At 62.5% G+C, this 25,399-nt stretch overlaps 11 protein-coding genes across 11 annotated transcripts in view; 7 read left to right on the top strand and 4 right to left on the bottom strand.

Annotated features, from left to right (window-relative positions):
- Positions 1-2,376, top strand: part of RHTO_02316 (PHD finger and BAH domain protein (Snt2)) — a gene marked incomplete at both ends in the record, with an annotated part of 6,422 nt that extends 4,046 nt beyond the window's left edge. The window contains 2 exons of the mRNA XM_016415993.1: positions 47-1,332; positions 1,392-2,376. Coding sequence (XP_016272051.1) covers positions 47-1,332; positions 1,392-2,376 — 2,271 coding nt within the window. The remainder of the gene's footprint in view (positions 1-46; positions 1,333-1,391) is intronic.
- Positions 2,377-2,617: 241 nt separating this feature from the next.
- RHTO_02315 (uncharacterized protein) lies at positions 2,618-3,295 on the bottom strand (the record flags this gene model as incomplete). Its single annotated transcript, XM_016415992.1, has 5 exons — positions 2,618-2,698; positions 2,776-2,817; positions 2,925-3,050; positions 3,122-3,151; positions 3,272-3,295. 5 exons carry the CDS (start codon positions 3,293-3,295, stop codon positions 2,618-2,620), a joined length of 303 nt encoding a protein of 100 aa, XP_016272176.1.
- A 226-nt stretch (positions 3,296-3,521) lies between these two features.
- Positions 3,522-4,840, top strand: RHTO_02314 (uncharacterized protein; the record flags this gene model as incomplete). Its single annotated transcript, XM_016415991.1, has 3 exons — positions 3,522-3,972; positions 4,030-4,315; positions 4,375-4,840. The coding sequence occupies 3 exons, from the start codon at positions 3,522-3,524 to the stop codon at positions 4,838-4,840; spliced, it is 1,203 nt and encodes a 400-aa protein (XP_016272011.1).
- A 573-nt stretch (positions 4,841-5,413) lies between these two features.
- Positions 5,414-6,364, top strand: RHTO_02313 (uncharacterized protein; the record flags this gene model as incomplete). The annotated part of the gene is made up of 3 exons (XM_016415990.1): positions 5,414-5,582; positions 5,644-5,911; positions 5,971-6,364. 3 exons carry the CDS (start codon positions 5,414-5,416, stop codon positions 6,362-6,364), a joined length of 831 nt encoding a protein of 276 aa, XP_016272000.1.
- A 479-nt stretch (positions 6,365-6,843) lies between these two features.
- RHTO_02312 (2-oxoglutarate dehydrogenase E2 component (dihydrolipoamide succinyltransferase)) lies at positions 6,844-8,980 on the bottom strand (the record flags this gene model as incomplete). Its single annotated transcript, XM_016415989.1, has 11 exons — positions 6,844-6,938; positions 6,980-6,989; positions 7,019-7,096; positions 7,150-7,207; positions 7,314-7,366; positions 7,441-7,833; positions 7,905-8,155; positions 8,216-8,342; positions 8,495-8,664; positions 8,734-8,777; positions 8,844-8,980. The coding sequence occupies 11 exons, from the start codon at positions 8,978-8,980 to the stop codon at positions 6,844-6,846; spliced, it is 1,416 nt and encodes a 471-aa protein (XP_016272101.1).
- Positions 8,981-9,132: 152 nt separating this feature from the next.
- Positions 9,133-11,518, top strand: RHTO_02311 (uncharacterized protein; the record flags this gene model as incomplete). The annotated part of the gene is made up of 3 exons (XM_016415988.1): positions 9,133-9,301; positions 9,371-9,907; positions 9,966-11,518. 3 exons carry the CDS (start codon positions 9,133-9,135, stop codon positions 11,516-11,518), a joined length of 2,259 nt encoding a protein of 752 aa, XP_016272027.1.
- Positions 11,519-11,948: 430 nt separating this feature from the next.
- On the top strand, positions 11,949-14,096 carry RHTO_02310 (zinc finger, RING-type domain containing protein; the record flags this gene model as incomplete). The annotated part of the gene is made up of 4 exons (XM_016415987.1): positions 11,949-12,059; positions 12,135-13,048; positions 13,108-13,312; positions 13,374-14,096. 4 exons carry the CDS (start codon positions 11,949-11,951, stop codon positions 14,094-14,096), a joined length of 1,953 nt encoding a protein of 650 aa, XP_016272069.1.
- An 83-nt stretch (positions 14,097-14,179) lies between these two features.
- On the bottom strand, positions 14,180-15,196 carry RHTO_02309 (orotidine-5'-phosphate decarboxylase; the record flags this gene model as incomplete). Its single annotated transcript, XM_016415986.1, has 4 exons — positions 14,180-14,413; positions 14,470-14,777; positions 14,834-14,945; positions 15,011-15,196. 4 exons carry the CDS (start codon positions 15,194-15,196, stop codon positions 14,180-14,182), a joined length of 840 nt encoding a protein of 279 aa, XP_016272143.1.
- Positions 15,197-15,423: 227 nt separating this feature from the next.
- On the top strand, positions 15,424-19,765 carry RHTO_02308 (Bromodomain and PHD finger domain containing protein 3; the record flags this gene model as incomplete). Its single annotated transcript, XM_016415985.1, has 16 exons — positions 15,424-15,613; positions 15,798-15,851; positions 15,926-16,041; positions 16,104-16,236; positions 16,321-16,397; positions 16,455-16,622; positions 16,680-16,720; positions 16,780-16,909; positions 16,967-17,293; positions 17,362-17,594; positions 17,650-17,794; positions 17,849-18,723; positions 18,790-19,151; positions 19,209-19,368; positions 19,424-19,568; positions 19,628-19,765. The coding sequence occupies 16 exons, from the start codon at positions 15,424-15,426 to the stop codon at positions 19,763-19,765; spliced, it is 3,294 nt and encodes a 1,097-aa protein (XP_016272032.1).
- Positions 19,766-19,950: 185 nt separating this feature from the next.
- RHTO_02307 (GDP-fucose protein O-fucosyltransferase) lies at positions 19,951-21,847 on the top strand (the record flags this gene model as incomplete). Its single annotated transcript, XM_016415984.1, has 8 exons — positions 19,951-20,232; positions 20,289-20,354; positions 20,419-20,510; positions 20,570-20,768; positions 20,825-21,158; positions 21,216-21,244; positions 21,298-21,505; positions 21,567-21,847. The coding sequence occupies 8 exons, from the start codon at positions 19,951-19,953 to the stop codon at positions 21,845-21,847; spliced, it is 1,491 nt and encodes a 496-aa protein (XP_016272022.1).
- A 178-nt stretch (positions 21,848-22,025) lies between these two features.
- RHTO_02306 (Dol-P-Man:protein alpha-mannosyltransferase, glycosyltransferase family 39 protein) lies at positions 22,026-25,089 on the bottom strand (the record flags this gene model as incomplete). The annotated part of the gene is made up of 11 exons (XM_016415983.1): positions 22,026-22,040; positions 22,103-22,488; positions 22,547-22,876; positions 22,935-23,525; positions 23,613-23,796; positions 23,850-24,012; positions 24,068-24,176; positions 24,236-24,462; positions 24,527-24,604; positions 24,668-24,783; positions 24,862-25,089. The coding sequence occupies 11 exons, from the start codon at positions 25,087-25,089 to the stop codon at positions 22,026-22,028; spliced, it is 2,427 nt and encodes an 808-aa protein (XP_016272169.1).
- Positions 25,090-25,399: the final 310 nt, after the last annotated feature.

Here is a 25,399-nt window from a genome sequence, read left to right as displayed (position 1 = left end):
GCAGCAGCAGCAGCAGCAGCAGTCGTTGGAGGGCTATGTTGAGCAGGGTGGAGAGCAGACGGCCCAGGAGGGGGAGATGATCCAGGTCGAGCGCGCGGAGGACTCGCCGCTCCCGGGCAAGCGGGTGCGGAAGCCGACTGCGCCGAAGCTGGCCATGTCGCCCAAGGCGCCGAAGAAGTCGCAGGCCAAGAAGCGCAAGACGGCGTCGTTCCCGCAACTTGAGGCGCTCGCGTCGATGGAGCATGTCATCAACGGCTCGGCGCAGGACTACGCTTCCCTCGCTCACCTCCCGCCTCTCCCGCCCATGGACGGCTTCGGTGCCTTCACGCCCGAGAAGATGACGCTCCCCGCCCTCCCCGTCTTCCCCGACTCGCTCCCCAAGCTTCCGTCCCTCCCTTCCCTCCCCGACATCACCTCTGCGCTGCACTTCTCGCCCGCGACTTCGGCCCCTCACCTCCTCAACTCGCTCGTCTACACCGCGCACATCCCTAACCCGTCCCTCTCCTCCGCCCCTGCCCACCCTTCGCCCCTCTCGTACTCGTCGTCCCTCGACCCGGCACTCCAGGCTCTGACGGCCGTCGCAGCTGCCGAGGCAGACTCGAGGGAGGCCGGACAGCCTTCTACGTACGCTCACCCGCCGCAGGACGGGGCAAACGACGCGAACGGCTCGGGTGAGGCGTCGACTTCAGCGCAGGCGGAGGCGCAGCAGGAGCAACCGGTCGAGGAGGACCCGCCTGCCCAGTCTGAGCCGCAGGGAGATGCAGAGGATGGTCATGCTGCTGTCGAGGAGGAGGCGCACGCAGACGCAACCGAGGCTGAGGCTGAGGCAGACGGCGACGACGACGGCACGCCTGGTCGTCGCCCGAGGCGCAAGGTCCGAGCCCCTGCCGCCCTGCGCGACACAACCGCCTTCTCGGACGACCCTGCGCTGCAGCAACTCGCGCAGACTTCGCCGCGTCCCCGCTCTCCCGCCGCCCTCGAGCCGCCTCCGCTCCACCCGATCCTCGATTACGTCCGCGCGCACGAGTCGGCCCAGCATGGGTTCCGGTTCGACACTCCTGACGACAGCGATGTCGCGAGCGACCACCTCAACAGTCCTGGCCCGTCGTCAGCGTTTGGTTCGCCTGCCTTCCTGCCGAACCCGCTGCCCGCCGAGGGAGGCCGTTCAGGCGGACGCAGCTCGGACCCGAACGCTTCGCCCAGCTCCAAGGCTCGCCAGCGCCGCAAGCCGCGTGGCTCGAGCGGGCCGTCGACTTGCGCGAACTGCGGAACGTCCGACTCGCCCCTCTTCCGCCGCGACTCGGAGGGTCGCCAGCTTTGCAACAGTTGCGGGTGCGTCTCGCTGACGATCTCTACATGTGTTTCCTTGCTGACTGACCATTCGCACCCAGCCTCTACTTCAAGACGCACGGTCACGACCGGCCGCAGAAGGTCATCCAGCGCGCGATCGGCGCCGCCCGTGTTCAGAAGCGCAAGCAGCAGATTGAGTCCGGCGAGACTCCGCCGAAGCGCATCAAGCCCGCTGGCATCCCTTCGCCGCTGCAGGCTGCGCCCCACCCGCATGCGCCTGCCCAGCCGTCGCCCCTCCAGCCCATGCCCGCCTTCTCGTACGGTGACAGTCCGGCGTACTCGCCCGAAGCGTACGCTGGTCCGTCTGGCTCGGGCGGCGGCGGAGGACGTCGCTCGGCGTCTGCCTCGTCGTCGGCGACCGGAAGCGGCAACGGCTTGAACGGCACGCTCTCGAGCGGCATCGCAGCCGGCTACGAGAGCCCCTACGCCGCGTACGTCCCGCCCATCCCGACCACGTCGCAGCCGTTCGACCCGCGCCAGTACGCCGGCGGCCACCATCTCCCGCAGCCTCCTCAGCCGCACCAGCACCACCCCTACGGCCACCACTTCCCGTCGAACCCGTCGCCGACCGGCAACGCCTCGCCTCAGCTCCCTCGTCCGACCTTCGGCGCCGGCCCGTCGTCCACCAGCGGGCACTACTATGACCCGTTCGGCATGCCTCCCTCGACGAGCGCCGCATCGACCGAGAACACCGTCGACGCCGAGGTCTTGCAGCGCCACGCGCTCGAGTCGCTCGCCGCGCAGGCACTCAGCTTTGGCGTTGGACCGAGTGCGAGTGCGCCGCCTACCTCGGCATCGCAGCCTGAGCAGGCGTCGTCTGCGCCCGCCGAGACGAGCAGTGCGCCCGTCGAGATGGACGTCGCGCGGTCAACGGCGACGGAGCAGCCGCACGCACATGCTCTCGCCCACCCTGCCGCCGCCCAAGTCCGCGCAGAGGACGCGAAGGAGCAGACGGGACAGCCCAGCCCGCCGCCGAGTGCGTCTGCGATGCCGCTCGCGCCGCTCTTCCCTGGTGACAGTGCGTAAGGGGAGTTGAGAAGGAGTTAGGCGCAGCGGTGCACGCTTGGTTGGGTTTCGCTTTCTTTGCATAGGACGCATGCTATTGATGTTGTGAACTCTCGAACCTTGCGAGTCGCGAGAGAGCACGAGCGAGAGTCATCGCAATGTCTCCCGTATCCGACTCGCTCTCCTGCCCATGCTGCAGTGCTCTGCAGATCGACGGCTCGAACAGAAAGACAGCCTTGCAAGGGAGAGAGAGGGGGCGGGCCTAGTGGTGCGAAGTCGGCTGGCCGCGGAGGTCGCTCTCGTCCTTGATGCCCATCTCGCCGTTCTTGAATTGCTTCGCCCACTACGAAGCAGATGGGTCAGCTGGAACGCCTGAGCGCAGGCAAGGGTGCCCAGCGATGGAGGCTTGCGGAAACCCACCATCATCGAGGGGATCCAGCGAGTCGGCGCGGTATGCCGTTCCTGTTGCAAGCGAGCATGTCAACAGAGTGCACCAACGAGAGAGCCTTCGGAAGCGGGAGGGACGGCTCGTCAAAGTCGGGGGTCGAGGAAGCGGAGGGTGGGCTCACCTCATGCTCCGCCGAGAACTTGAAGATTCCGTAGCCGACGAATGCAATACCGAGCATTGCGTACGCCGTGTTGGTCCGCCAGTTGTGCGGGTTCGTCCACCATCCACCTGCGGGCGTCCAGACCTCCTGCGAGCGCGAGAAGAAGGGTTCCGGTGAGCCCAGCTGCTCGGCAGTCAATTGCGAGAGCTCGTACGGACCTTCGGGTACGGGTATTGCGCGCCGCCGCCCTGTTGTCACCGAGCGAGCCGAACGGGGAGATGAGGAGGAAGGGAAGGCAACAACTCGTCAGCGAGGCGTCGTTGGCGCGGCGGGACCAGTTCAGGCTGTCACTAGACGGTGCTACTCACCATCAATCGTGCTGTCGGGCGCATCTTGAGGTGTGAGGGAGCGAGAGAGTCGCAACCCGGTGAGCGACCCTGTCGACGAGCGACTTGAGCGCCCCCACCACTCTTTGTGGGCCTGATAGCGCGTTGTCTGGGCACGAGAGGCTTCAATAATTGCAGCAACGGCTCCAAGCAGTCGCTTGAGGTCGGGGTGCGCGCTCGCCCTCTGGTTGTCCTCCTTGACCTCCTTCGCTTCACTCGCAGCCCTCACATCATGGACAAGCTTCCGCATGAACTGCTGAGCGTCATTCTGACAACCGCTGCCGCCACCATCCCGCTTGCGCGAACCAAAGACAGCGCGGATGAGCCCAGCTCGTCTCCTCGACCGCGAACAACATGGCTGGCAAACCTCTCCCTCGTCTCGCGCCGGTTCCACACGGTCGTCCAGTCAATCATGTTCGACAACATCGCCGTCACAACAGAAAAGCAGCTGCGCCTCCTCGCCGCCCACCTCGAGCAGAACCCCTCCCTTGCGGCGAAACCGATCTCGCTCGTCATTCGCGCGACCGACTCTGCACAATCGAAGCATGCAGCGAAGGCATGGCGGAAGGCGATCCTGCGCTTTGGTCGATGCAGGCCGAACGTGCGTCGCCTGGAGGTTTACGGGCGAGATGATCGGGAGAAGTTTGGCTACTTCGACCTCAGCTGGCTCGAGTCTATTCAGTGTTGGTCTCAATCCCCACGACTCTTTGCTGCATCTGCCTGACAATCCAACGACCCAGCATCGCTCGAAGAATTGATCGTCTCGCATATCTGGTTCGCGCATCACGAATCGCTTGACAACTTGCGCCTTACGGCATTGCGACGATTCACGGCCGCCGACTACTGGTATGATTCGCCTCCCCCACCGCACGACCCTTTCGACAGTCGGCCTCCGCGCGTGTACAGGCAGGTGGGCATCCCCAAGTTCCGCCGTTTCCTACGATGCATGCCAGCCATTGAGAGTCTCGAACTCCTCGATAATGACGAGGATGCTCCAGCTGTACACGACATGTCTCTTGAAGAAGGGTCAGCTGCCAATCCTTCGTCTTTGGAGACGCCTAGCTCACCTCCCGCATTGCTGACAGCCCGCCAACGCTTCCGGACATCACGAGCTTGACTGTCGAAGCCGAGGCTCTCACAACGCTTTTGCGCAAGCAACATCCGCATGCCCTCTCACCCTTCCTCTTGGGCGGCTCGACCATCCAGCATCTCACCACTCTCTACACGAGCGGACCGCCTCTTCATTTGGCAACTCGGGAGTACAACCTGTTCGAACGACTGTTCTATGGCCTCCCGCCTCTTCGCTCCCTGACGTTCGTCAACATGGCGGCTTCCCACATGCGCGACTTCGACCAACGCATGCGCAAACTGCTCGAGCAAGCCCAGGCGGAAGGATACGCTCTCGACTTGGAGTTCAGGGTAGTCAGTCCGGAGATGTGGGTGCCGGAGTGGGATGACTTGGCTCGGGACGGCTGGACGACACCCAAGTGCCATCCGGGACAAACGCCGCGTGAACGCCTCCTGGTGTACTGCGGCCCGCGTGAGGCGTAGCCATGCATTGTCATGGGAAGTGACTTAGAACCGACTGTTGTGGGAAGCTGCGAGGGAGCATCGCAGGCCTGGAAGCCGCTCATCTCTGTGCTACTCGCGAAGCGCGCCTTCGTGAGGCTCGCTGTAGGACGTATGTGCTATTAACAGTCATGTTGAGTGCTTCGCGAGCGCTCTGATCCGACCAAAGCTCGAGCCTGCTTACCCCGCTCGCCCCTTGTTCGCCTTCTCGTCGCTTCATCTGTCCGCCTCCAGCGCCACCCAGCCACATGGTCCGGCTGCCGAACGAGACCTTAGAACTCGTACTCGATTACGCGAGTACTGACGTGCTGCTGGGGCGCTACGAACGCCCTGCTTCACGACCCGCCTTCCACACCAGAGGATTGCGGATGCGATGGCTAGCGAGCATCCAGCTTGTCTCGCGGCAGTTCCTCAAGGTGGTCCGCTCTTTCGCCTACAACGAAGTCGCCGTCTCGTCTGCGAACCAACTCGAACTCCTCACCGACCACCTCGACCGAAACCCCAACCTCGCCCTCAAGTCTCTTTCGCTCATCGTCTTTGCCTCAGGACCCCAAGATGAGCGGCGGTACACTTATGAACGGCGCCGAAGCTTGGAAGGCGGCACTCCTGCGGTTCGCGCGGAGCAGGCCGTTGATTCGGGGACTTGAGATCTACGGTCCGGTCCAGGAGGAGGAGACGCTTAGGTGGGGAGCTTGTGACCTGAGCTGGGTGGAAACGTCTGCAGGTGCGACCCGGCGTACTGTGTAGCCGGGCCGAGGAGGAAATGCCTGACTTTCGGCGCGCAGCAACTCTCGAGCGTCTTCTGCTCGCGAATGTTGCAGTCGCACATGACAACACAGTGGACCATGTCCAGCTGTCAACTCTCCGCAACCTGGTCATGTCCAACTGTACTGCCATCGTCGACGCCGACCCAACGCTCCGGCAACTCATTGCAGCAGCTACGCCAACCGCCGACACCTTTCGTCGCTTCCTGTCCCGCATGTCCAGCCTCCGTCAACTCGAGCTTTTCGACCACAAGTACCTCGCTGCGGACCTGGGGATGCTCGGCCCATCGTGCGTCAAAGTCTCCCAGCCTTGGCCTCTCGAGACGGGCCGACCCGCTTCATCCACAGTGACCTGCGCCTGGCAAACCTCCGCACCGTCACAGTCGAGTACAAAGCCCTCGCTTGGATTGTGCCCTGGCCGCACGAGCCGTTTCGCCTCTTTGGCGCACAAGTCGAGCATTTGACCGTTGTCAATGCTCGGAGAACGTTCCAACCTGTGGACCTGCACCTCGAATGGTATCTCGACGACACCTCGGCATTAAAGACGCTCACCCTAGTCGGGACAGAGCTGTTTCCGCCGCCTCTGTATCGGGCTGGCGTTCAGGAGAGAGTGGCGGCGATGGTTGCCGATGGGAAGGTCGTCAACGTTGAGCTAAGGTTCGTCACCCTGGACGAGTGGGTGTATCAGCGGGTCGACATGGCAGGGTTGAGCTGGGTTGCGGGACAAAGGCCGTCTAGATAGTCAGCGAGTCGCGCCCTCACCAGGATATCTACCACCTTATCATGTCCCGTGCGCGGCGTCGGCGAGAGTGAGAGCGAGGATGGGAGCAAGAGCGGAATCGGAGAGCGGATAGGAATCAAAGCGGTCACTCAGACGTGCGGAGAGAACGAAGGACCCCCGCTCGGTAGCTCGGCAGAGTTGAAGAGAAGATGATCTGCCCGTCCCATCGTAGTAATCGAGCAAGAGCCCATCGTCATCCATCGCGTAGCGAGCGAGCCATCGGGAAGCGCGAAAAAGCGAAGTCAGGCGTCTTCCCGATCCTCGCGGTGCGAAGTCGTCTGCCGGCTGGTTCGATTCGTCTTGTGAATGCAAGCGGCCCAAGGAAGAAGTAATATGGCAGAGAAAGATGGAGGCGGAATGATCGGGCGGGCGGGTCGAGAGGGAGGCGAGTGGGAGAGCGAGGAGGGCGAGAGGCGAGGGTTGGCGGCGCCGGAAGTGCTCTAGTTGTACAGGTTGAGGAGGGCGGGGTCCTCGATGAGCTTCTTGATGAGGACGAGGAAGGAGACCGCCTCCCGGCCGTCGATAACGCGGTGGTCTGTTTTGCGAAACGAGTGAGCCAGACGCCCGAACGCGCACGAAGGATTTTCTGGACTCAGCATATGTAAGTGCGGTCACCATGACTGGCCGAATAACCGCCTGTCCATCCCTGGCCACGACCCGGTCGACAATAGAGTGCATCCCAAGGACGGCACACTGCGGGACAGAAGTCAGCGGAGGTGAGGAGGGGGATCGATGGCAAGGCGTACTTGAGGCGGGTTGAGGATAGGCGTGCCGTACAGCGAGCCAAAGACGCCGCCGTTAGAGCTGTAGGTAGCAAGGCGGATGGCAAAATGCGCGAAAGAGGCGGAAGAGGGGGGAGGGGAGGAAGTCAGCGCCCTTCAATCAAGTCTCACGCCAGCCTCAAACACACATCGTGAAGGTACCGCCGTTCATGTCCTCGAGCGTCAGCTTGCCGTCGCGAGCCTGCGAGGAGAAGAAAACGAAAAATTGGGAAGGTCAGCGGGAAAGTCGCCTCGACTAAGCGTGAACGGACGCACCTTCTTGCCGAGGTTGGCGATCTCGCGCTCAATCTCAACAAAATTGTACTGCTCGGCATTGCGGAGGACAGGGGTGACGAGGCCCTTGGGGGTCGAGACGGCGACCGAGACGTCTGCGTAGTCACGGTAGACGATCTCTGCGCTGGTGCCGGTTCCCTCGATCGAGGCGTTGACGGCGGGGAACTCGCGGAGAGCGATAGTCGACGCCTTGACGAAGGCCGACATGAAGCCGAGCTTGACGCCGTGGTCCTTGAGGACCTGCTCCTTGTACTTGGCGCGGAAGGCCATCAAAGCCGACATGTCGATTTCATTGAAGGTCGTGAGCGAGGCGGCGGTGTTCTGGGCCTCCTTGAGGCGCTCGGCGATGCGGGCACGCATGCGCGACATCTTGACCTGCGCGCGGGCGGAAAAGGAAGGCAAAGGTCACCGAATCCGCCAGTCACAACAGTTCTCGCTGTACGCACCCTCGTCTCGTTCCTCGAGCCCTTGGGCGCAGCAGCAGCCGGGCTTTGAGGCGCCGTCTTGCCCTCCTCCTTCTTCGAGGGCTCGGGAGCCTTGGGCGCAGGCTGCGCCGAGTCGGGCTTGCGGTACTCAGACTTGGCCTCGGGGATGGCCTCCTCCTTCTTTGGCTCGGGCTTGGACTCGTCCTTCTTCGGCTCCTCCTTCTTGGGCTCCTCCTGCTTGGGCTCCTCCTTCGGCGCCTCCTCCTTCTTGGCTGCGGGAGAACCAAAGTCAGCATGACCGCTGCCGCCACGCTGAGACAGTCTGCACGCACCACCGCCCTCGGCCTTTCCATTCGGGTCGAGCTTGAAGAGGTCCTGGCCGACCGCGACCGTGTCCTCCTCGTTGGCGAGCAACTCGGTCAAGACGCCGGCTTTGGGCGCGTTGACCGCGACGTCAATCTGTGCGTGTCGGCGTTCGCGTAGGAACGAGGGCGAAGAGAATGCAGAAAATCAGCCGCGGTACTTGTCGGGTAATGCGGAGCAATGCGGGGGAGAAGCGACGGTCGCTCAAGGGAGGACGAGGTGTACGTTCGTGGAAGAGTGCAGCGCACCTTGTCCGTCTCGATGGTGGCGACCTCCTCGTCGGCCTCGACATAGTCGCCCTTCTGCTTGAGCCACTGCTTCAAGGTTCCCTCGGTGATGGACTCGGCCATGGACGGAACCTTGACGATCTCGTCTGCGGGACAAAGCTTTGTCAGTCCCGCCGCAACATGCCAGTATCCTGCAAAGCCGCGGCGAGGACGAGGGCGCGGCGAGCAAGGGCAGTGACGGCAGGGAGGGATGGACGAACCGAGGGTGAGCGGCGACGCATGGAACGAGCGGGAAAAGGCGGGTCTGTATGTGAGCCATCCCAAGCGTCAGTTTCGCGTGCTGTCCACCCTGCGCAAGAGGTTGACGCACGCTGCGAGTCTGGGTGCGGTGCGGGCGACTCCGGCGGTGAGGGAAGCGCGCGAGAGGAGCGTTTGGCGCGCGGCGGAAGCGGCAGCGGGCCTGGCGCAGCGTGCGAGCGCCCTGGGAGTGTTCCTAGCAGCGAGCATCCTGAAACTGAGCAAGTTGAGCGATGAGAGCGAGGACGAGGAGCAGAGGAAGCGACGAGGACAGCTTACACCACGACCACCTCGCTCAGGGGGCTCGCTGGACTCGCTGGTGTGACTGGCACACTCGCTAGGCTGCTCAGAACTCGCCAAGGATGGCCAATCCCGCACACTCGTTTGTCCTGGTCGACCCACTCGCTCACTCGACACAGGGCACCCCGCCAGTCGACACACGGCACGTGCAGCGCATACTCGAGCACAGGCAGCGCCAGCCAGACCAGCAACTCTTCATCGACCACCTCTTGCAGCTCGCAGAGCCCGAGGGTGCGTCGCTGTCACCCGTCCCTCAACTCGCCTCGAACAGCGGGCTAACGCGTGCTCGCTCGCTCGCAGGGTCTCTGCAGTACCCGCCGGCAGACGATGCAGAGCTTTTTCAGCTCTCGAGCCGGCTGGCGGCGTTGTCAGCGTCGTCGACGGGCCTCACCGCCCGCTCGTGCCTCTACTACGTCTCCCTCGCCTTCTCACCCTCCCCCGAAGCCGCCGCAGCAGTCGCGAAAGACCTCCTCCTTCCCCCAGCGTTCCGTCTGTCGGTCCGCGCATTCCACGCCCTCGACTCGGGCGAGTACTGCACCGCAGTTCGCCTCCTCGCCGACCCACGAGTGACGCCCGACTTTGTCCCTCGTACACTCGCCATCCTTACGACTCTTCCTGAGCCCAGCGAGCGCGCAGAGCTCGTACTAAGCTACTGGCGACTCGCGAGGATCGACCTCGCGGCGTACGGCAAGGACGAGGTCAAGTGTGTCTTGAGGGCGTTGTGTGCGCCTGAACGCGCTCGCGGCGTCGCCGAGGCATGGTCACTGGCGCGCGAGTGGCGGGAAGAGGGCGAGCGTGAAGAGTTGGCCGGGACGGTTCTCGAGACGTGCTTCGGCGGTGGGTCCGAATCTTCAGTCTCTAGTCTGCCTTCTCGGCTCACTTTCGGTCGACGCAGACAACCACGCCGGCCACCCGCTCGGCTCGCATCTCTCCGCACTCCTCGCCCTGCCTTTCACACCTTCCGAAGACGCCCTCGCGACCTCCTTCTGCTCGTCCCCTCCCTCTCCTCTTCCCCTCACCCTCACAGTCGACTGGCGTCTCTCGAAACTGATCGCCGAGTCTCGCCCCGTCGATGCCCTGCGCTTCTGGTCTTCCGTCCGCAAGAGCGGCAAGAAGGGTCTCGAGCCGAGCCAGGACCGTGACAGGCTGCTCAAGGCTGTCGAGGCGAATTTGACGAGCGTGCAGAAGGCGTCGCTCGAGTTGGACCTCTCTTCTGCGCCGAGCAAGGGTGCTGGAAAGCAGGCTGAGGCGACATCCGGCTCGACAGCAACTCTCGCGCAACCCGCTTGGGCACCTGCGCCTGCACCCGCGCCCTCCACACCTCAGCCCGCACCGCGAACGATCAACGCCGCTCGTCTCGCGCAACTGCATCCGCCTCCCGCCCCGGCTCCGACAGCCTCTGAAGTTCCGCTCTCAGCCTCCCCTTTCATCCGCCAATCCGCTGCTTCGGCCTCCCAAAGCGGACAGGGTGCCGTCCTTCGCGCTCTCGAGGTCGCCACGCCCAAGAGGACAGCCGCCACATCCGTCAAGCCTGCCGCACCCGCCCCAATCTCACCCTTCGCCTTCCCGCCGCCCGCCCCCTCAGTCACCGGCTCCGCCCAAAGCGAATCAACTCTCGCTCCTCCCGCTTCGCCGAAACCGACCCTCGCTGGATTCGGTAGCGTCAGGCAAACACCTGCGAGAACCCCGGCGATGGGTCCGAGGAGGCTCATGCCGTTGACGCCGCCGTCTGCGTCTGAGGATGAGGAGGGGAATGAGGAGATGAGGGATGTCTTACGGGGATCGCCAGAGGGGACCCGCAAGGAAGAGCGAAAGGGAGAAGGGAAGAACGAGAACGACGAGTTCGCGCGGCGGGCGGCCCTTGACCCAGCTATCGCGCGCACCATCGCCGCAGCAGCCGAGCCTTCCTCGTCGAAACCTGCTCCGCCGTCAACCGCTAAGCGCGTTTCCCGTCGTGCTGCACCTACGCGTGGAGGGGCAGGTGCGAGGGGCGACAAGCGCCGAGCTGTGCAGGGGCAACCGCCTAACGAGGATCGGGTTGATGAGGAGAGGACGGTTAGGTTGCCGCCCGGTGCTTTCCCCGGACAGAGCGACGACGAGCAGGGCGGGGAGGATGAACAGCCGACGAGGCAAGGGAAGAAGCGCGCGAGTCGGGGCAAGAGCGCGTCGCAGCCGGCTCAGCAGACGCCCGCTCGTCGCATGACTCGTTCGCGCGCCTCGACAGTCGAACCTGCTTCGCCTCCGCCGCAGAACACGACCACTCGTCGCTCGACTCGCGCGTCGTCCGTCCAGCCAGAACGCCAGGAGCAAAAGCAGCCGGAGATGAGGGAGGTTTCGAGGACGCCGGTTAGGAGGAGCTCGAGGTTGAGCGGGCAGCCGCAGCAAGGGACGGCGAGGAAGAGCACGCGGGGACGGAGCAGGATCGAGGAGGAGAGTGGCGAGGAGTAGCGAGGTCGTGGTATTGCGATTTGTGCGAAGGCGAGAACCTGGCTTGAGAGAGTCGCGTCCCCCTCTCCTTCCGTAATGCTGGGCCGTTCGCCGAGAACATACCGTGTAGTACTGTGCTCTCGCTTGCTCGAACGGAGCCAGCGGTGAAGGAAGTTGACCTCGAAGTCGTCGAAAGCGAGCGAAGGAGGTCGCCTCCGTTCACCTCGCTCGCTCGCCTAGTTGACGCTCGTATTGCTTTAGTCCGCTCGATTGACGCGTCTACAGCTAGCGCCCGCCCGCCCAAAGGTCTCCCTCGCCGACGTTGCGACTTCATCTCCCCACACGCCAAACACCTCCATTCTCCTCACAAACACCGTCGCCAGCCTATCTAGTCCGTGCAGCTGTCCAGCGTCGATTGCCACACGCATCCGAGCCGACGGACTCGCCCGACATGCGTCTCTCGTGTGGCGTCTGCCACTGCGCCGAGTCGCCGCAGTGTCCGCCAGAAAGGATGGGGAGGGACTTCGTGGCGATCACAGATTGTGGGCACGTCTATCACCAGGTGCGTACAACCCCAAGCGATCCCATAGAATCAGCAGTCAAGGAGCCCACCTGACGCCTCCCTGCTCCCTCACAGTCCTGCCTCGAGACATGGTATCGCACGTCCAACGAGAAGGGCTGTCCGATGCGCTGCGTCTACCTCAACGTCAAGCGCGACAAGCCGGGACGGTCGCTCAACTCTCGCCTGCAAGAACCCTTGCCCTTCCTCACGATCTTCCCGACCTACGACAAGGGAGACGCTCTGTCGTCCGACCAACCGGGACCGCCTGAGGAGGCGAACGAGCCTGCGCGGAAGAAGCGGAAGCTGAAGGCGAGGGCTGTTCCGGACGACGAGGGCGACGAGGTGCAGACTGAGTCGGAGGCATCGCAGGGTGCGGCTGGGATAGACGAGGTGACACGGTTGCGGAATCAGCTGCGGGAGGCGATGAACACGGTCCGCGAGCAGCGGCAAGCGCTCGCGGGCTATCGCTCAACTGACAACGAGCTTCGGGCGTCTGCCTCAGCCCCTCAGCAGCCGGCCCAGAGGCGGCGGGCGCCGCCGGACGACTTCGACTATTACGTATCATCGGAGGAGGAGTTCTCCGACTACCACTACGAGGACGACTGGACCGCCTTCGCTCGGCGGCATCCTTACGGGCGGGAATACGATGAGGAGGGAAAGTGTAAGCGTTGCGGCGCAGCCCACGACGCCGAAGACGAGCTGGAAGACCTACGCAGTGCGGTGGAGGCCTACGAGAAAGATACGGAGACAGCGGTATCCGCCGAAGAATACGCCCGACTGGAAGGACGTCTCGCCTCGCTCCAGACTCGACACAACGAGCTTTCGGCCAAGTACAACGAGCTCGACAACGACTATCGCACGGAGAAGATTGCCTGGCGGGACGAGAAGCAGAAGCTGATGACGCAGCTGCGCGAGTCGGGCGACAGCGGCCAGGAGATGATCAAGGAGCTGCAGGCCGAGGTCGACAGGCGCGACCGCGAGATCTTGCAGTGCGTCGTTCTGCGTCTCATGACGTCTATCACCTCGCTGACCTGCGAAGCGCCCGCAGCATCAACGCCAGCATCGACGGGATTCGCCAAGTCGCGCAGGACCAGGTCCAAGCCGCCCAACGACAGGTGCAGCGCGCCGAAACGAGCGCGAGCGAGGCCAGAGTTGCAGCCAAGCAGAGTGTCCGGGAGGCTGAGGCGAAGCTCAAGCAGGAGGAGGAGAAGCGGAGGCGGGTGGAGGGAGCCAACAAGCGGTACGAAGCCGACGTGCGTGGCCCGGTCTTTTCCTTCGTTCGCACTAGTCGAGCTAACAGACGATGTGCCACAGCTCGCGCGCCTGAAGAAGAAAGTTGCCGAGCTGCGAGCGAAGCGCGGCATCGTCGCGACGGACAGTGACGCCGAAGAATCCCCTATGACCGACAACCCCTCCACCTCCTTCCCTTCGCGCCAGTTCAAGCGCACGGCCTCCTCGCGCTCGTACAGATCGCCTTCACCTCCCTCTGACGGCCCGTCCTTCAAGGTCAACAACAAATCGAAGCTGCTCGCCTCGCCAACGAAGAAGCGGCACGAGCGCACGCTGATGGACGAGTGCGAGGTCTCGCGCGAGTACAGCGATGACGAGGATGATGAGCTGGAGTATGCGGATGAGGAAACGATGCGAGCTGCGGTGCGAGAAGAGCAGAGGTTGAGGGAGATGGAGAATGAGGTGCCCGCCCGACCAGCAAAGGCGCGGAATGACGACGACAGCAGCGACGTCGAGATCGTCGAGTCGTCGTACTTCGCGTCGTCGTCGGCTAAGGCGAAGCAGGAGGCGCCCACACGACCGCTCTCCGCCCACAACAGCCTGTCGAACGTCTCTTCTTCCGCCTCCTCAGCTCAACTCAGCGCGAAGCAGCCATCGCCCTTCCCTTCTCTTGTTTCCGCCAAGACGGCAGCCGCGCCACCGAAGAAACAGCCATTGGCGAAGAGTTCGAGCGACAAGTGGCTACCCAGCTTCGCATCAAGCCACGTCGTCCAGACAGGTCCGAAGCGGTCCGTGAAGAGGCGATAGACGTTGTAGACTCGACCGGATTGTGCATGTTGTTGTCAAGATAGCCTTACACTCGTTCGAAAGTCTAGAGAGCGCCGCGCCATTCACTGCCTCAGCCTGTCCTCGTACGCCTTCCAGCCCGCCTCCTGATACCGCTTGCACTGCTTGACGATCTCTTCGTTAGGGTTGCCGTCGCCGCCGCCGTAGATACCCCGACCGACGATGATAACGTCGCAGCCGGACTCGCGGATGACCTCGTCGGGTGTACGGTACTGCTGGCCCATGCCGTCGCCCTTCGAGTCGAGTCCGACGCCGGGCGTCATGATGACGTAGTCGGCCTGGTGGAGCACGGAGTCAGCTGAAGTTGAGCGGAAAAGAGTGAGATGGGACGCACCCCTTCTCCCGGCGCAACACCGCCAGCCGTCTCTTCCCGCTCGTCCACCCTCCGCATCGCAACGAAGCCCATCACGAATTCAGGATGCCGCCTCGCCGCCTCGACATTCTTGGCCGTGTACTCGCCAGTCGCGAGGTTGCCCTTGGCGCTCATCTCGGCGAGAAGCAGGAGACCGCGGCCAAGGGGCAGACCGACGGATGCGAGGCCCGTCAGGATGCCCTCGCCGGGGACCAAGTGGGCGTTGGTGATGTGCGCCCAGGATGCGATCTTGTAGATACCGGACGAGTACTGCAGCCGAACGGTGTTGCCTGTCGTCTCGCGGGCCATCAGCGGGGAAGGTAGTCGGGAGTCTCGATTGACGCACCGATGTCGGCAAACTTGCGGTCCTCCCAAATCAGAAAATCGTGCTTGTCTGCGAGAGCCTGCAGTTGCTGAACGAGATCCCGGTCAAAGTCCTCGACGATGTCGATGTGGGTCTATCGTCGGTGTCTCGGTCTGTCAGCTGCGGTCCTCGGATTACTTCAGCGCCGGTACAACCTACCTTGATGCAGCAGCAGTACGGGCCGGCAGCCTCTGCGATCCTGAGCAGGCCCGCCTTGCTCGTCACGTCGACTGAAACGCAGAGGTTGGTCTTTTTGCGGTCGCAGATGTCGAGCAACTGCTTTGCGACCGGGACGGGGTGCTTGGCAGCCCGTTCGGCGTAGGTGCGGGTCGTGATGGACGGCATCTCGACGGATGGAGCGGGAGGAGGAGGAGATGGGGTGGCGCGCAAGTCGAGCGGTACTAAGGGCTTCAGGTAGCTCTGATAGACTCGGAAAGCAGTCCCGTAGCCTCACAGGGACAGTAGGAGCGAGCAGTCCAGCGACAACCTTCTCTTCCTCTCCTCGACTTCATCAGTAGAACGCTCACACACTCTTTCACCGCTCGGGTGGACTTGCTGGACGCGCCAACGGGATGCCAGGAGCTCACGGCTCGTCTCTCGCACTCCCAGTCGTCAACTTTCGCGTCGTCGACACGAGCACCCCCGCTCCGCCCGATGTTCACAACCCCCAGCTCGTCGCGTTCGGGTACAATGACGGCCAGGAATGGGATGCGTACAAGGGCATAGCGGATGGCGAGCCGGGGCGGTACCTGCGGTGGCTGCGTGAGTCGCTTCGATCCTCGTCAAGTGGGGATTGTTTGTCGCGTCTCTGGAGCAGCGAGCGACGCCCGGACGGACGTGCAGATGCTGCAGGAGCACTCGAAGATCGCTCTTCGATGTCTGCGCCTCTGCAGGCGGACCAGCGTCTCAAAAGTCGACTTACTCACCCTCCCTCCGTCTCCCACAGAACCTATGGAGTCGGACCTGGCGAAGCAGGTTGAGTATGACATGGACGAGCAAGGTGGGAGGTTCTCTCAGGCAGGCTTGACGATTTGTACGACAGCTGACAGCCTGTATGGACGGCGAAACCCACAGACCAACTCTGGCTCGACACGCTCAACGCGGAGCGGAAGAAGGACGGTCTTGCCACCATCCCGTACGAGCTCTTTGAGATTGTCATGGACAAGATTGAGAAGGAGTGGTTCGACCTGGTCCGTTCTCGCCCTCCCTCAACTTCTCGCGACCTGCTGACCGTCTCGCTCGTCTTTCGCAGACTCGCAATATCCCGAAGCGGACGAATGCCTTGCCGAGCGAAGACAGCAAATGTGCCATTTGCGACGACGGCGAGTGCGAGAACTCGAATGCGATCGTCTTCTGCGACGGATGCAACTTGGCGGTCCACCAAGGTGCGTCGCGAGTTCTCACGTTGCATGGCTGCACAGCGTGGTCACGACGAGGATCTGATGCTCATCTTTGTCGCTTCCTCGCAGATTGCTACGGCGTTCCGTACATCCCGGAAGGACAGTGGCTCTGCCGCAAATGCACCGTCTCGCCCGACAAGCCAGTCGTGCGTTTCCGTCCGGGGCCTTTGCTACGCTCAAAACCTGACTATTATCTCTCGTAGACCTGCGTGCTTTGCCCCAACTCGTACGGCGCCTTCAAACAAACGACAACGGGCCAGTGGGCACACTTGCTCTGCGCGATCTGGGTTCCCGAAACAGGCGTCAGCAACACGGTGTATATGGAGCCGGTCGACGGTCTCGAGAACATCCCCAAGAGTCGATGGAAGCTGGTGAGTCGAAAGCGGCGAGTCTTTCAAGCTTCGAGCTGACGAAGAGTTCGTTCGCAGGTCTGCTATTTGTGCAAGAAACGCGTCGGCGCCTGCATCCAGTGCGTATACTCGCCCACGTCTTGTTGCTCCGGTCACAAGGCTTACCCCCGTCTTGCAGGTGCGCCAACCGGCAGTGCTACACCGCTTTTCACCCGACCTGCGCGCGCGAGTACGGCCTCGAGCTGAAGATGAAGCAGGGATCGGCGGCAGGCGGCGACTTGCGAGCGTACTGCGACAAGCATGGCGAGGTGAGCATGCTGCTTCTCTGATCTATGCGTGCCTCGCTGACAGCCGCTTCCCTCCAGACGACCGCTTCTCGCGACGGCTCTCCCTTCCCCATCCTCTCGAAGAACCGCAAGTCGAACCTCAACCCGGCTGCATCCACTTCACTCCTCAAGATCACGCTCAAGCTCCCGCACAAGCAAACGTCCAAGTCCGCCCGCGCCTACAAGACAAGCTTCAACTCTGGTCCGCCCGTCGTCCCCGCCAAGATCTTCGACCGCATCATGCAGTATATCGCCAAGATCAAGATGGCGGGGAAGAAGGAGGTCGTCAACGTGATCTGCCGGTACTGGAGCTTGAAGCGGGAGGCGAGGAGGGGAGCGCCGCTGCTCAAGCGTATCCACCTCGAGGCGCGTCATTTTCGTTGTCGACTAGGATCACGAATACAGCTTCTGACGATTACTGCTCGCTCACACAGCCCTGGACTGCATCGGCCACCTCGCACCAGCAGTCCGAGCAAGACAAGGCTCGCAAGCTCGAGCTCATCCGCCTGCTCCGCAACGACCTCGAAAAGGTCAGGATGCTCACTGAGCAAGTCCGCAAGCGCGAGAAGAAGAAGCTCGAGCGGGCGCAGCACATCAAGCGGACGATCGAGACGTTCGTCTTTCCGAAGGAGAAGGCAATGAAGGATGCCCTCAACGAGCTGAAGAAGTGCGTCGCGTTACCTGCCTGCCGTCGACAGGTGCTGACGTTCTGGATCTGGCAGACTCGACAAGCAGCAGTACTTCGCCAAGCCTGTCGACCGCGAACAGGTCCCCGACTACCACGAGGTGATCAAGTGCCCGATGGACTGGGCGACGATGACTGGCAAGCTCGATCGTCACGAGTACCCGACCGCGCTCGACTTCTCCGTGAGTCGCTTCCATCTTACCTGGTCCGCCGCGCGCTCACCTTGCTTCGAACAGGGCGACGTCCGACTCGTCATCAACAACGCCCGCCGGTACAACAAGTCCTCTTCGAACGTCCACAAATCCGCCGTCAAGCTGCTCGAAACCGCCGAACCGCTGCTCGCATCCCTCGAAACGCTCGACGAACCCCTCTCGACGCCGAATATCACGAGCCACTACCTCGCCGAGATCTTGACACCTGACGCGGTGCAGCAGTTGTTTGCTTTCGCCTATGACACGAACGATCCGGATGGGAAGAAGAAGAAGGCTGAGGAGGAGAGGGTTAAGCGTGAGGTGGAGGAGAAGGAGAGGGCGGAGAAGGCGGCGAGGGAGAAGGCTGACAAGGAGGCACGCGAGAAGGAGGAGCGTGAGAAGAAGCCCAAGAGCAAGAAGGCGAAGGGGAAGGAGCGGGCGAGGGATGTCGACGAGGAAGAGGAGAAGGCGGAAGTTGCGGACGACGAGGTCGACGCGATGGATATCGATGAGGACCAGCCCACCGAGACCAAGGCGGACAAGAGGAAGCGGTTGGCTAAGGCCCGCAGGGAGTCTCAAGCGGCGCTGAAGGACCGGAAGGCAGCGAAGGAGGCTGCAACGCCTGCTCCCGCCGCCAGGACGACGAGGAGCGGAGCGACGCCTTCTACTGCTGCCGCCACGCCCAATCCTAGTCGCACACGCTTGCAAGCGGCGTCTGCGCCCTCGACCGCTCGGAAGGAGGATGCGAAGGTCAAGCTCCAGGCGACGAGCAAGGGTAAGGGTAAGAGCAAGGCGACCGAGCCCGCCACGCCTGCGCCCCCTCCTGCGACCCTGCCCTCCGCTGTGGCACCAGACTCTGTCGACGGTCTGAGCGTGCACGACATTGACGGGCGCGGCTCGTTCAGGATGTTCGATTCCGGGTGTGTCCAAATCTTTCTCCTCCTTCTGCTCAGTACGTCAGGCTCACTCCTTCGGGTTCTTTGCAGCTGGGTCTTGCCGGAAGGGACGAAGCGAGGAGGTGCGCGCGGCGGAGTCGTCGTCCAGGAAACGCCAGCTCCCGCTCCGACTGCTCCTCCGCCCGCATCCGCATCGAAAAAGCGGCAGACCGCCAAGACGCCTGTCGCGAATGTCGAAGGCCCTCAGGCCGGACCCCCGAGCAAGCGCGCGCGGGAGGAAGGCGATGCGGTGCCTCCCGCCAAGAAGGCGAAGGTCGATCCTGCGCCTTCTCCGAAGAAGCCTGCGGTTTCGAAGCTTGCGGACGGCGAGTTGAGGGAGTGGGAGCGGCGGTTTGCGGAATTGGGTGCGGCGCCCGAGGTCAAGGTGACGGATGAGACGGTACTCGAGGACGGTGCGTCCGTGTTACTTCCCTCGTCGGCGTCGCACTAGTGACGCAGCATATGAGTAGGCACCCTCGTCTGGGCGCGGCAGATCGGCTATCCTTGGTACCCCGCCGAAGTCGCGGACCTCAAGGCCGCCGACACGCCCAAATGGCTCAAGGACAGCGCGCCGGCTGGGCGCTCGAACAAGGCGGTCGCCGTCATGTTCTTCGATGACAAGCGTTCCGGGTGCGTGCGAGTACATTTCGTGGTCCGAGAAGAGCGCTGACCTGGTCGGCGGCAGCGCCTGGATCGACCGCCCTCACGTCCGCTTGCTCGGCGAGTCGCACGACTTTGACCAGCTCTTCCTCTTCCCCTCAGCCATCCGCGCAACGCGCAAGAAGGACGCGCCGAAGGGCAAGTCGATTGCGTCGACTCTCGAGGAGATTGTGAGTCGTGCGCGGCCTCGTTCGTCTCCTCTCGTTGCTCACCTTCATCTCCGCCGCAGAAAGAGGCGTACGAGCATGCGACGTCGCTTGCCGAGACTGCGGAAGAGGCGGCAGCAGTGGCCCCGAACACGCCGACCTCGTCGAAGGGACAGAGGAAGCGCGTGCGGAGGAAACTGTCGAAGGCTGGCAAGCACTGAGACTGTGGATGTGGGACTAATCTGTGCTTGTTGTCAACGATAGAAATCTGTCGTGTTGACCCCTTACTGTGGAACTTAGTCTCCTCGGGCCGTTGCCGAGCGGGACTTGGCTCGGGAGAAGTTCGGTGGCCATCGCTTTGTCGCTCGCTTGTTGCTGTGTCCGTGTACGCTGGCTCTGAGGGCGAATGGCGCCTTACAAGAGCCTCGCAGTCAACGCGAGCGACGCGGAGCTGGGAGGAGCGTATCCAGAGAAGACCCGTTCGGCTGGGCAGCGGGGGATGTTGAGGAGGATGGGCGCAGAGCGGTGGAGGGCCATGGCCATGCCTGTACTCGGATCTCTGCTCGTGCTCGTCCTGCTCTGGCAATGGACCCATCCAGCAGACGCGACAGTCAGGAGGGACTCATTTGGACCGCCGTCGGTGTTGAGGGTCGTGCGGGAGGCTGGAGTCGTGCCGAACGCCTCGACGGTGCGTACGAATGCTCTCACAGACCTCTCTCGTGGCACTGACGGGCGCGCCGACAGCTCCTCACGTCCGAAGCGCCCGCAAGATCGTACTTCGACGCTCTGCGACCCGACTTGCGCTATCTCGTCCGTCTCGCGCCCTCTTTCGGCGTATCAGACTGTCGAACTGACTCTTTACGACGCTGTGCAGACCCTGGACTCGTGGAGCGGCTGGAGTGGGCAGGTCTTGACGGCGTTCAGCCTGCTTTATCTCGCGCATCTCACGCAGCGAGTCGCCATCATGTCAGTCCAGCATCGTCCGCTCTTCTGCCTTGACACAGACTGACAAGCGACATCTACAGCCCCAGCTTCCGCGACAACGACCACTACGGCGATTCGATGATCACGCTCGACCTCCTCCTCGACATGGACAAGTTCCGACAAGAGCGCGGTGCCCTCTTCGTCAATTGGGACGACGTCAAGCCTCTCGACCGTGTACATGCTATCACTAAGCGGGACGAGATCGGCTGCTACATGGGAAACAACCCCTTCGAGGGAGGCGTGCGTCCGCATCTTCCGCTCGCTTACGCTCGCTGCTAACAATTTTCGCTTCACAGCGCTCTTTCGACGAGCACAATCTCGAACAAACGATCTGGCGCGTCCCTCGCGCGAACGGCTGGTTCGGGAACGCCGTCGAGTCCTTCGTCCTCTGGGACTTTGACGCGGAGAAGCGGATCAACGACACGCGCGTCTTTGGACAGAAGGAAAAGCGCAAGGTGCCTGCCAATATGCTCGACTCGCAGTTGCTTTGCTACAGCAATCTGTGGGACTTGTCTCATGCTGGAGCGATGGCGACTGGTTGGTCGTGGTCGAACTCGTTCAAGGGTCATCAGGAGTTGGACGGCGAGCAAGAGATGATGCTCGCTCCTGAAGCGCGAGGCACTCATCCTGGTGCGTTAACTCTCCCCTCTCGCGAGCTGAAACCGTGTTGACTCTCGCTCTTCGCAGAATGGTGGGCGATTGGGCAGTACATCGATGTGCGTCTCTCCCCCTGCCTTACTTCACAACCGCTTACCCTCTCTTCTCGTAGTTCAAGGAAGAAGTCTGGGAGATCGCCAAGTCCTGCGTCCGAAGAACGCTCGACCTCGCCTACATCCCGCAACACCTCATCACCGTCCACCTGCGCCGAGGCGACTTCAAGACTTGGTGTTCTTCGGGCGAGAACTGCACGCCTGCGATTGACGGATACGTCGAGCTTGTCGACCCGCTCTTGGCGGAGTCGCCTTCCGACACGCGCGGTGCGTTCCGCTCTTCTCGAACTTTTAGACTGGACATGCTGACATCAACGGCGCCTCGCAGTCCTCGTCACGACCGACGAGCAAGACGACGGCGACTTCCTCGGCAGCATCGACTCACTCGGCTGGTACCGCATCGACCACCGCGCGCTGAACACGACCGCCGTCCTCGAGGAGAAATACGGCGACGCTTGGCGCTGGGCAGACGCAGCCGTCGATCAGGCCATCCTCTCTTTGGGCATGCACTTTGTCGGCACGTCCGGAAGCCAGGTCAGCTTGTTGTCCGAGTTGCGGGTCGCGGCCTGGAACGGCGGCAAGACGAGGCTCGTTGAACGCCCGCAGTGATTTGCTTTTTGTACTCCCGTTCTCTCCCCTCACTCGCTCGCATTCGTACCCCGCGCACCTCTTGGGCAGCTTTTTAGACGATTCCCTTTCTTATTCTCGCAACTTATACCCGTTTCTCCCGGTCTTCATCTTAAGCGGAAGAGAGTACTGCGGTTGCAAGGGAGACCTAGACGACAGGCTACTTCGCGTAATGCTGCGAGCGGACAGAGCCGGTCAGCAGTCGAGCCCCCAGTGAGTGAGAGCAAGGGGACGCACCAGAGTCCAGCTCGAGAGCATCCGCCGCCTGTTGACCTGCTCGGGCGTCAAGCTCGGCGTGCCGTACGTCAACGGCTTGAGGAACGCAAAGTTGGCGACGAGCAGTCCGACAACCACAACGAACGCAATCTTCATGCCCTTGCCGACTTTTGCGCGCGTGCGTGGTCGACGACGGGTCAGCGGGCCGGCGACCGAGACGGGGTAGTCGACTGTGTCGCCGCAGAAGAGGAAGTGGAAGACGACGCCGGCAACGAGGGCGGAGATGAGGTGGGCGGGGAGGTAGTGGTGGAGGAAGAGCTGGCGCGACATGGTGAAGAAGGGAGCGTAGTGGTAGAGCCAGGCAAGAAGGAAGAAGCCGCCCGTGTTGTAGAGCCGGTTCCGCATAGCTGCGAAGTAGCAAACAGTCAGCGGGAGGGCAGGAGGCAGCTACCGGTTTGAACTCACGGGTCGGGATCGGCGTCAAGCCGCGGCGGTTTGCGAGCTGGTCGGCCGCGAGGACGCCGACGAAGATCGACAGCGCCATGATGCAGATCCACCAGCCGACGACGTTGCCGATGAGGTAGACCTGCTGACGCTCGTTCGTGCCGCCTGTCCAGAAGCTGATGCCGCTCAGGAGGAAGGGCCAGTTGATCGGGCTCGTGGCGTAAGGGTGCGAGTCCGTCAAGCCGGCGTTGTGCTGGAGCATAAGGACTTGCAGCTCGAAGAACTTGCGGAAGAAGTTCATCTTGGTCGGCTTGCGCGGCTCCTTCTTCGGTCGCAAGAGGTCCGGCTTGGCTGCGAGCGAGCTGGAGCATTAGCGAGGCGCGTCAAGGAAGCGATTAGGCGAACGCACTCGGGTCGCGGACGATCTCGTCGACAGCCCAGAACGTCGTGCGGTCCTTGAGGTTCTTGTTGCCGTTGACCTCCTGCTGCTTGAATGCCCAGTCGGGCAGCAGCGGGTCGGTGTGCGTCCACATGGCGACACGCGTCGGGATGTGGACAAGCTGGAAGTGAGACGACTTGGTCATCCACTGCTGGCCCTCGTGCGCGTCGTCGATGTCGAGCTGGAAATGCGTGTCGAGCGTCTTGGCCTCGCACTCCTCCTCGCTCGCGCACTGCCCGTCCCAGGTCGTGAATTCGGTGTTGGTCGCCATCGTCGGGCAGGCGACGTCGTGCGTGAGGAGGGTCGTGTTCGTCAGGACGTGGCGGAGCGTGATGATGTCGTGGTGGCGAACGACGCGGCCGCGACCCGAGGCAGGAATCTCCTTGGTGGGCTCGACGATCCAGTGGTTGTTGGTGTCGTTGAAGCGGTAGGCGGTGACTTGCTGGCCCGCGGACGAGATGCGGCCGTCATCGTACTTGAGCGGATAGCGGTCCGGGTGCGAGTGCAGGAACGCCTTCGTGCCCTTGTGTTGAATGATGACCGTGTCGTAGTAGCGGATTTCTGCGGCGACGACCCAGGCGGGGGGATCAGCTTGACGGTTCGGTTGCGAGGCGTCGTCAACCAAAGGCTAGCGGAGCGCCAACGCACCTTCCGCGAGCGCCGTCAAAGGACTGTCAAGCAGCGTCTGCTGGAATGCCGGGCTCATGAACTCGTCGCCCGTCCCTGACTTGGTCAACACGGCAAAGTGGACCCAGAACCAGAAGAGGTAGACGATGGCAGGAACGACGATGAGGCCGAAGACGCGAGCGAAGAAGTGGCGAGCGACGTGTTCCTGCGCAAGCCGAAGGTTAGTCGAGAGAGCAGGAGGAGGAAAAGCGGACGGACGATCGTCAGGCCTCTTCGGACGTCGAGGATGTTCCACAGGTCGTAGACTACTGCGCTGCCGACGGCAAGGAAGGCGAAGAGGCCGACCATCTTGCACGAGATGGTGAGCGAGAGGAAAATGCCGGTCAGGGTCATCCAGGTCCACCAAGGCCGCGTGAACTCGCTGCAGGAGATACCGGATCAGCGTACCTCCTCGCGCAGATCACGAGATCACGCACGAGTATCGCAGCTTGTAGAAGCGGATGTAAGCGTAGAAGGCGAGCGCCATGAAGAGGATCATCGGGGCGTCGAGGAGGATGAGGCGGGTCTGGGCGATGTGGGCGTTGTCTGCGGAACTCAATGGCCAGTCAGCGATTTAAGCTAGTGTTTCGTCGACGTGCACACACCGAAGAGGACCAAGCAGGCGCTGAACAAGCCGACGACGCGAGGGTATCCGCTTTCCCGCATGATGGCGTAGACGACGGCTGGAATGGCGCTTCCGAGGAGCGCGGGAAGCGTTCGCAGTCCGACGTACGGCACCTTGGCGTCGAGGTACGAGTCGCCAATGTTCTCGAACTCGAAGCTGCCGTCGTAACCGATCAGCCATCCTTGGAAGGCGAGAAGGAGCTTGGCGCTGCGGTGAGCAGGACCATCAGTATCGCGAGTAAGGCGAGGAATCGCAGAGACGCGCGACTCACAGAGGCGGGTGGACATCGAAGAAGAACTCGCGGCGAAGGTAGTAGCTGGCGAACTTGCCGAAGTGAACCTCGTCGAAGCTGTTCGAGCGAGGGCTCTCACTTCAGCATTTCGAGCAGGCTCAAATAATGCTTTGAACGCACACAACGCCTGAAGGATGGTCGATTCGATAGAACCGCAGCACCGCAGCGAGGAGGAAGACCCCGAGGAGGACGATGTAGTCGGTTCGGTTCGACGATGGCGGCTCCTCCTCAGCACCCTGCACTCAGCAGCGAGGTGTACGTCAGCTCCCGAGGCCTGCCCAGCGAGAGCTACACGTTGCTCCGCGCGAACGCACCTTGTCGAGCAAGTAACCCTTCCCGCTCCCCTGCGTGCCCGCCTGACCCGCCTGACCCGTCACATCCGCATTCCAGTCATCAGAGCGCTTGTCGAGCCGCGGATCGTGCGAGGGGGAGACGGCGCGAGCGGGTGTGGTGCTGTCACTTCCGGGAGAGGGTGAGGGAGCTGCTGCGCGCGAGCGGTGGAGCAGGAGACGGTCAGGCTGCGACGAAGCGGTTGCCTGCATGGTCACTGGCGCAGGGAGCTGCCAAGCCAGCGTGGCCAGGGTGAAGCGTGCAATGTCAAGCGACGACGACGAGGTGAAGGAAGTCGATCTCGCTGAGGATGGGGCAGCCTGAACGATCAGCGTGTGCATACTGTGCGATATTGCTATTGCTGCTGTCCAAAAGAGAGAGGGGAACCTGCGGAACAACGACGACGACGACCTCTTCCAATACTCCTTTCCTTGCGACCGCCGCCCCAATAAAGAAACCGAGAGTCTATCCGAATACCGTACCGTACCCTCTGAGAGAGATCCACGACCTGCGCAGTTCCTC

This window comes from Rhodotorula toruloides (assembly GCF_000320785.1).
Source record: "Rhodotorula toruloides NP11 unplaced genomic scaffold Scaffold17, whole genome shotgun sequence".
Taxonomy (NCBI): Eukaryota; Fungi; Basidiomycota; class Microbotryomycetes; order Sporidiobolales; family Sporidiobolaceae; genus Rhodotorula; species Rhodotorula toruloides.
The sequence above is the reverse complement of the archived record's forward strand: the minus strand, read 5'-3'. Positions and strand labels throughout refer to the sequence as shown.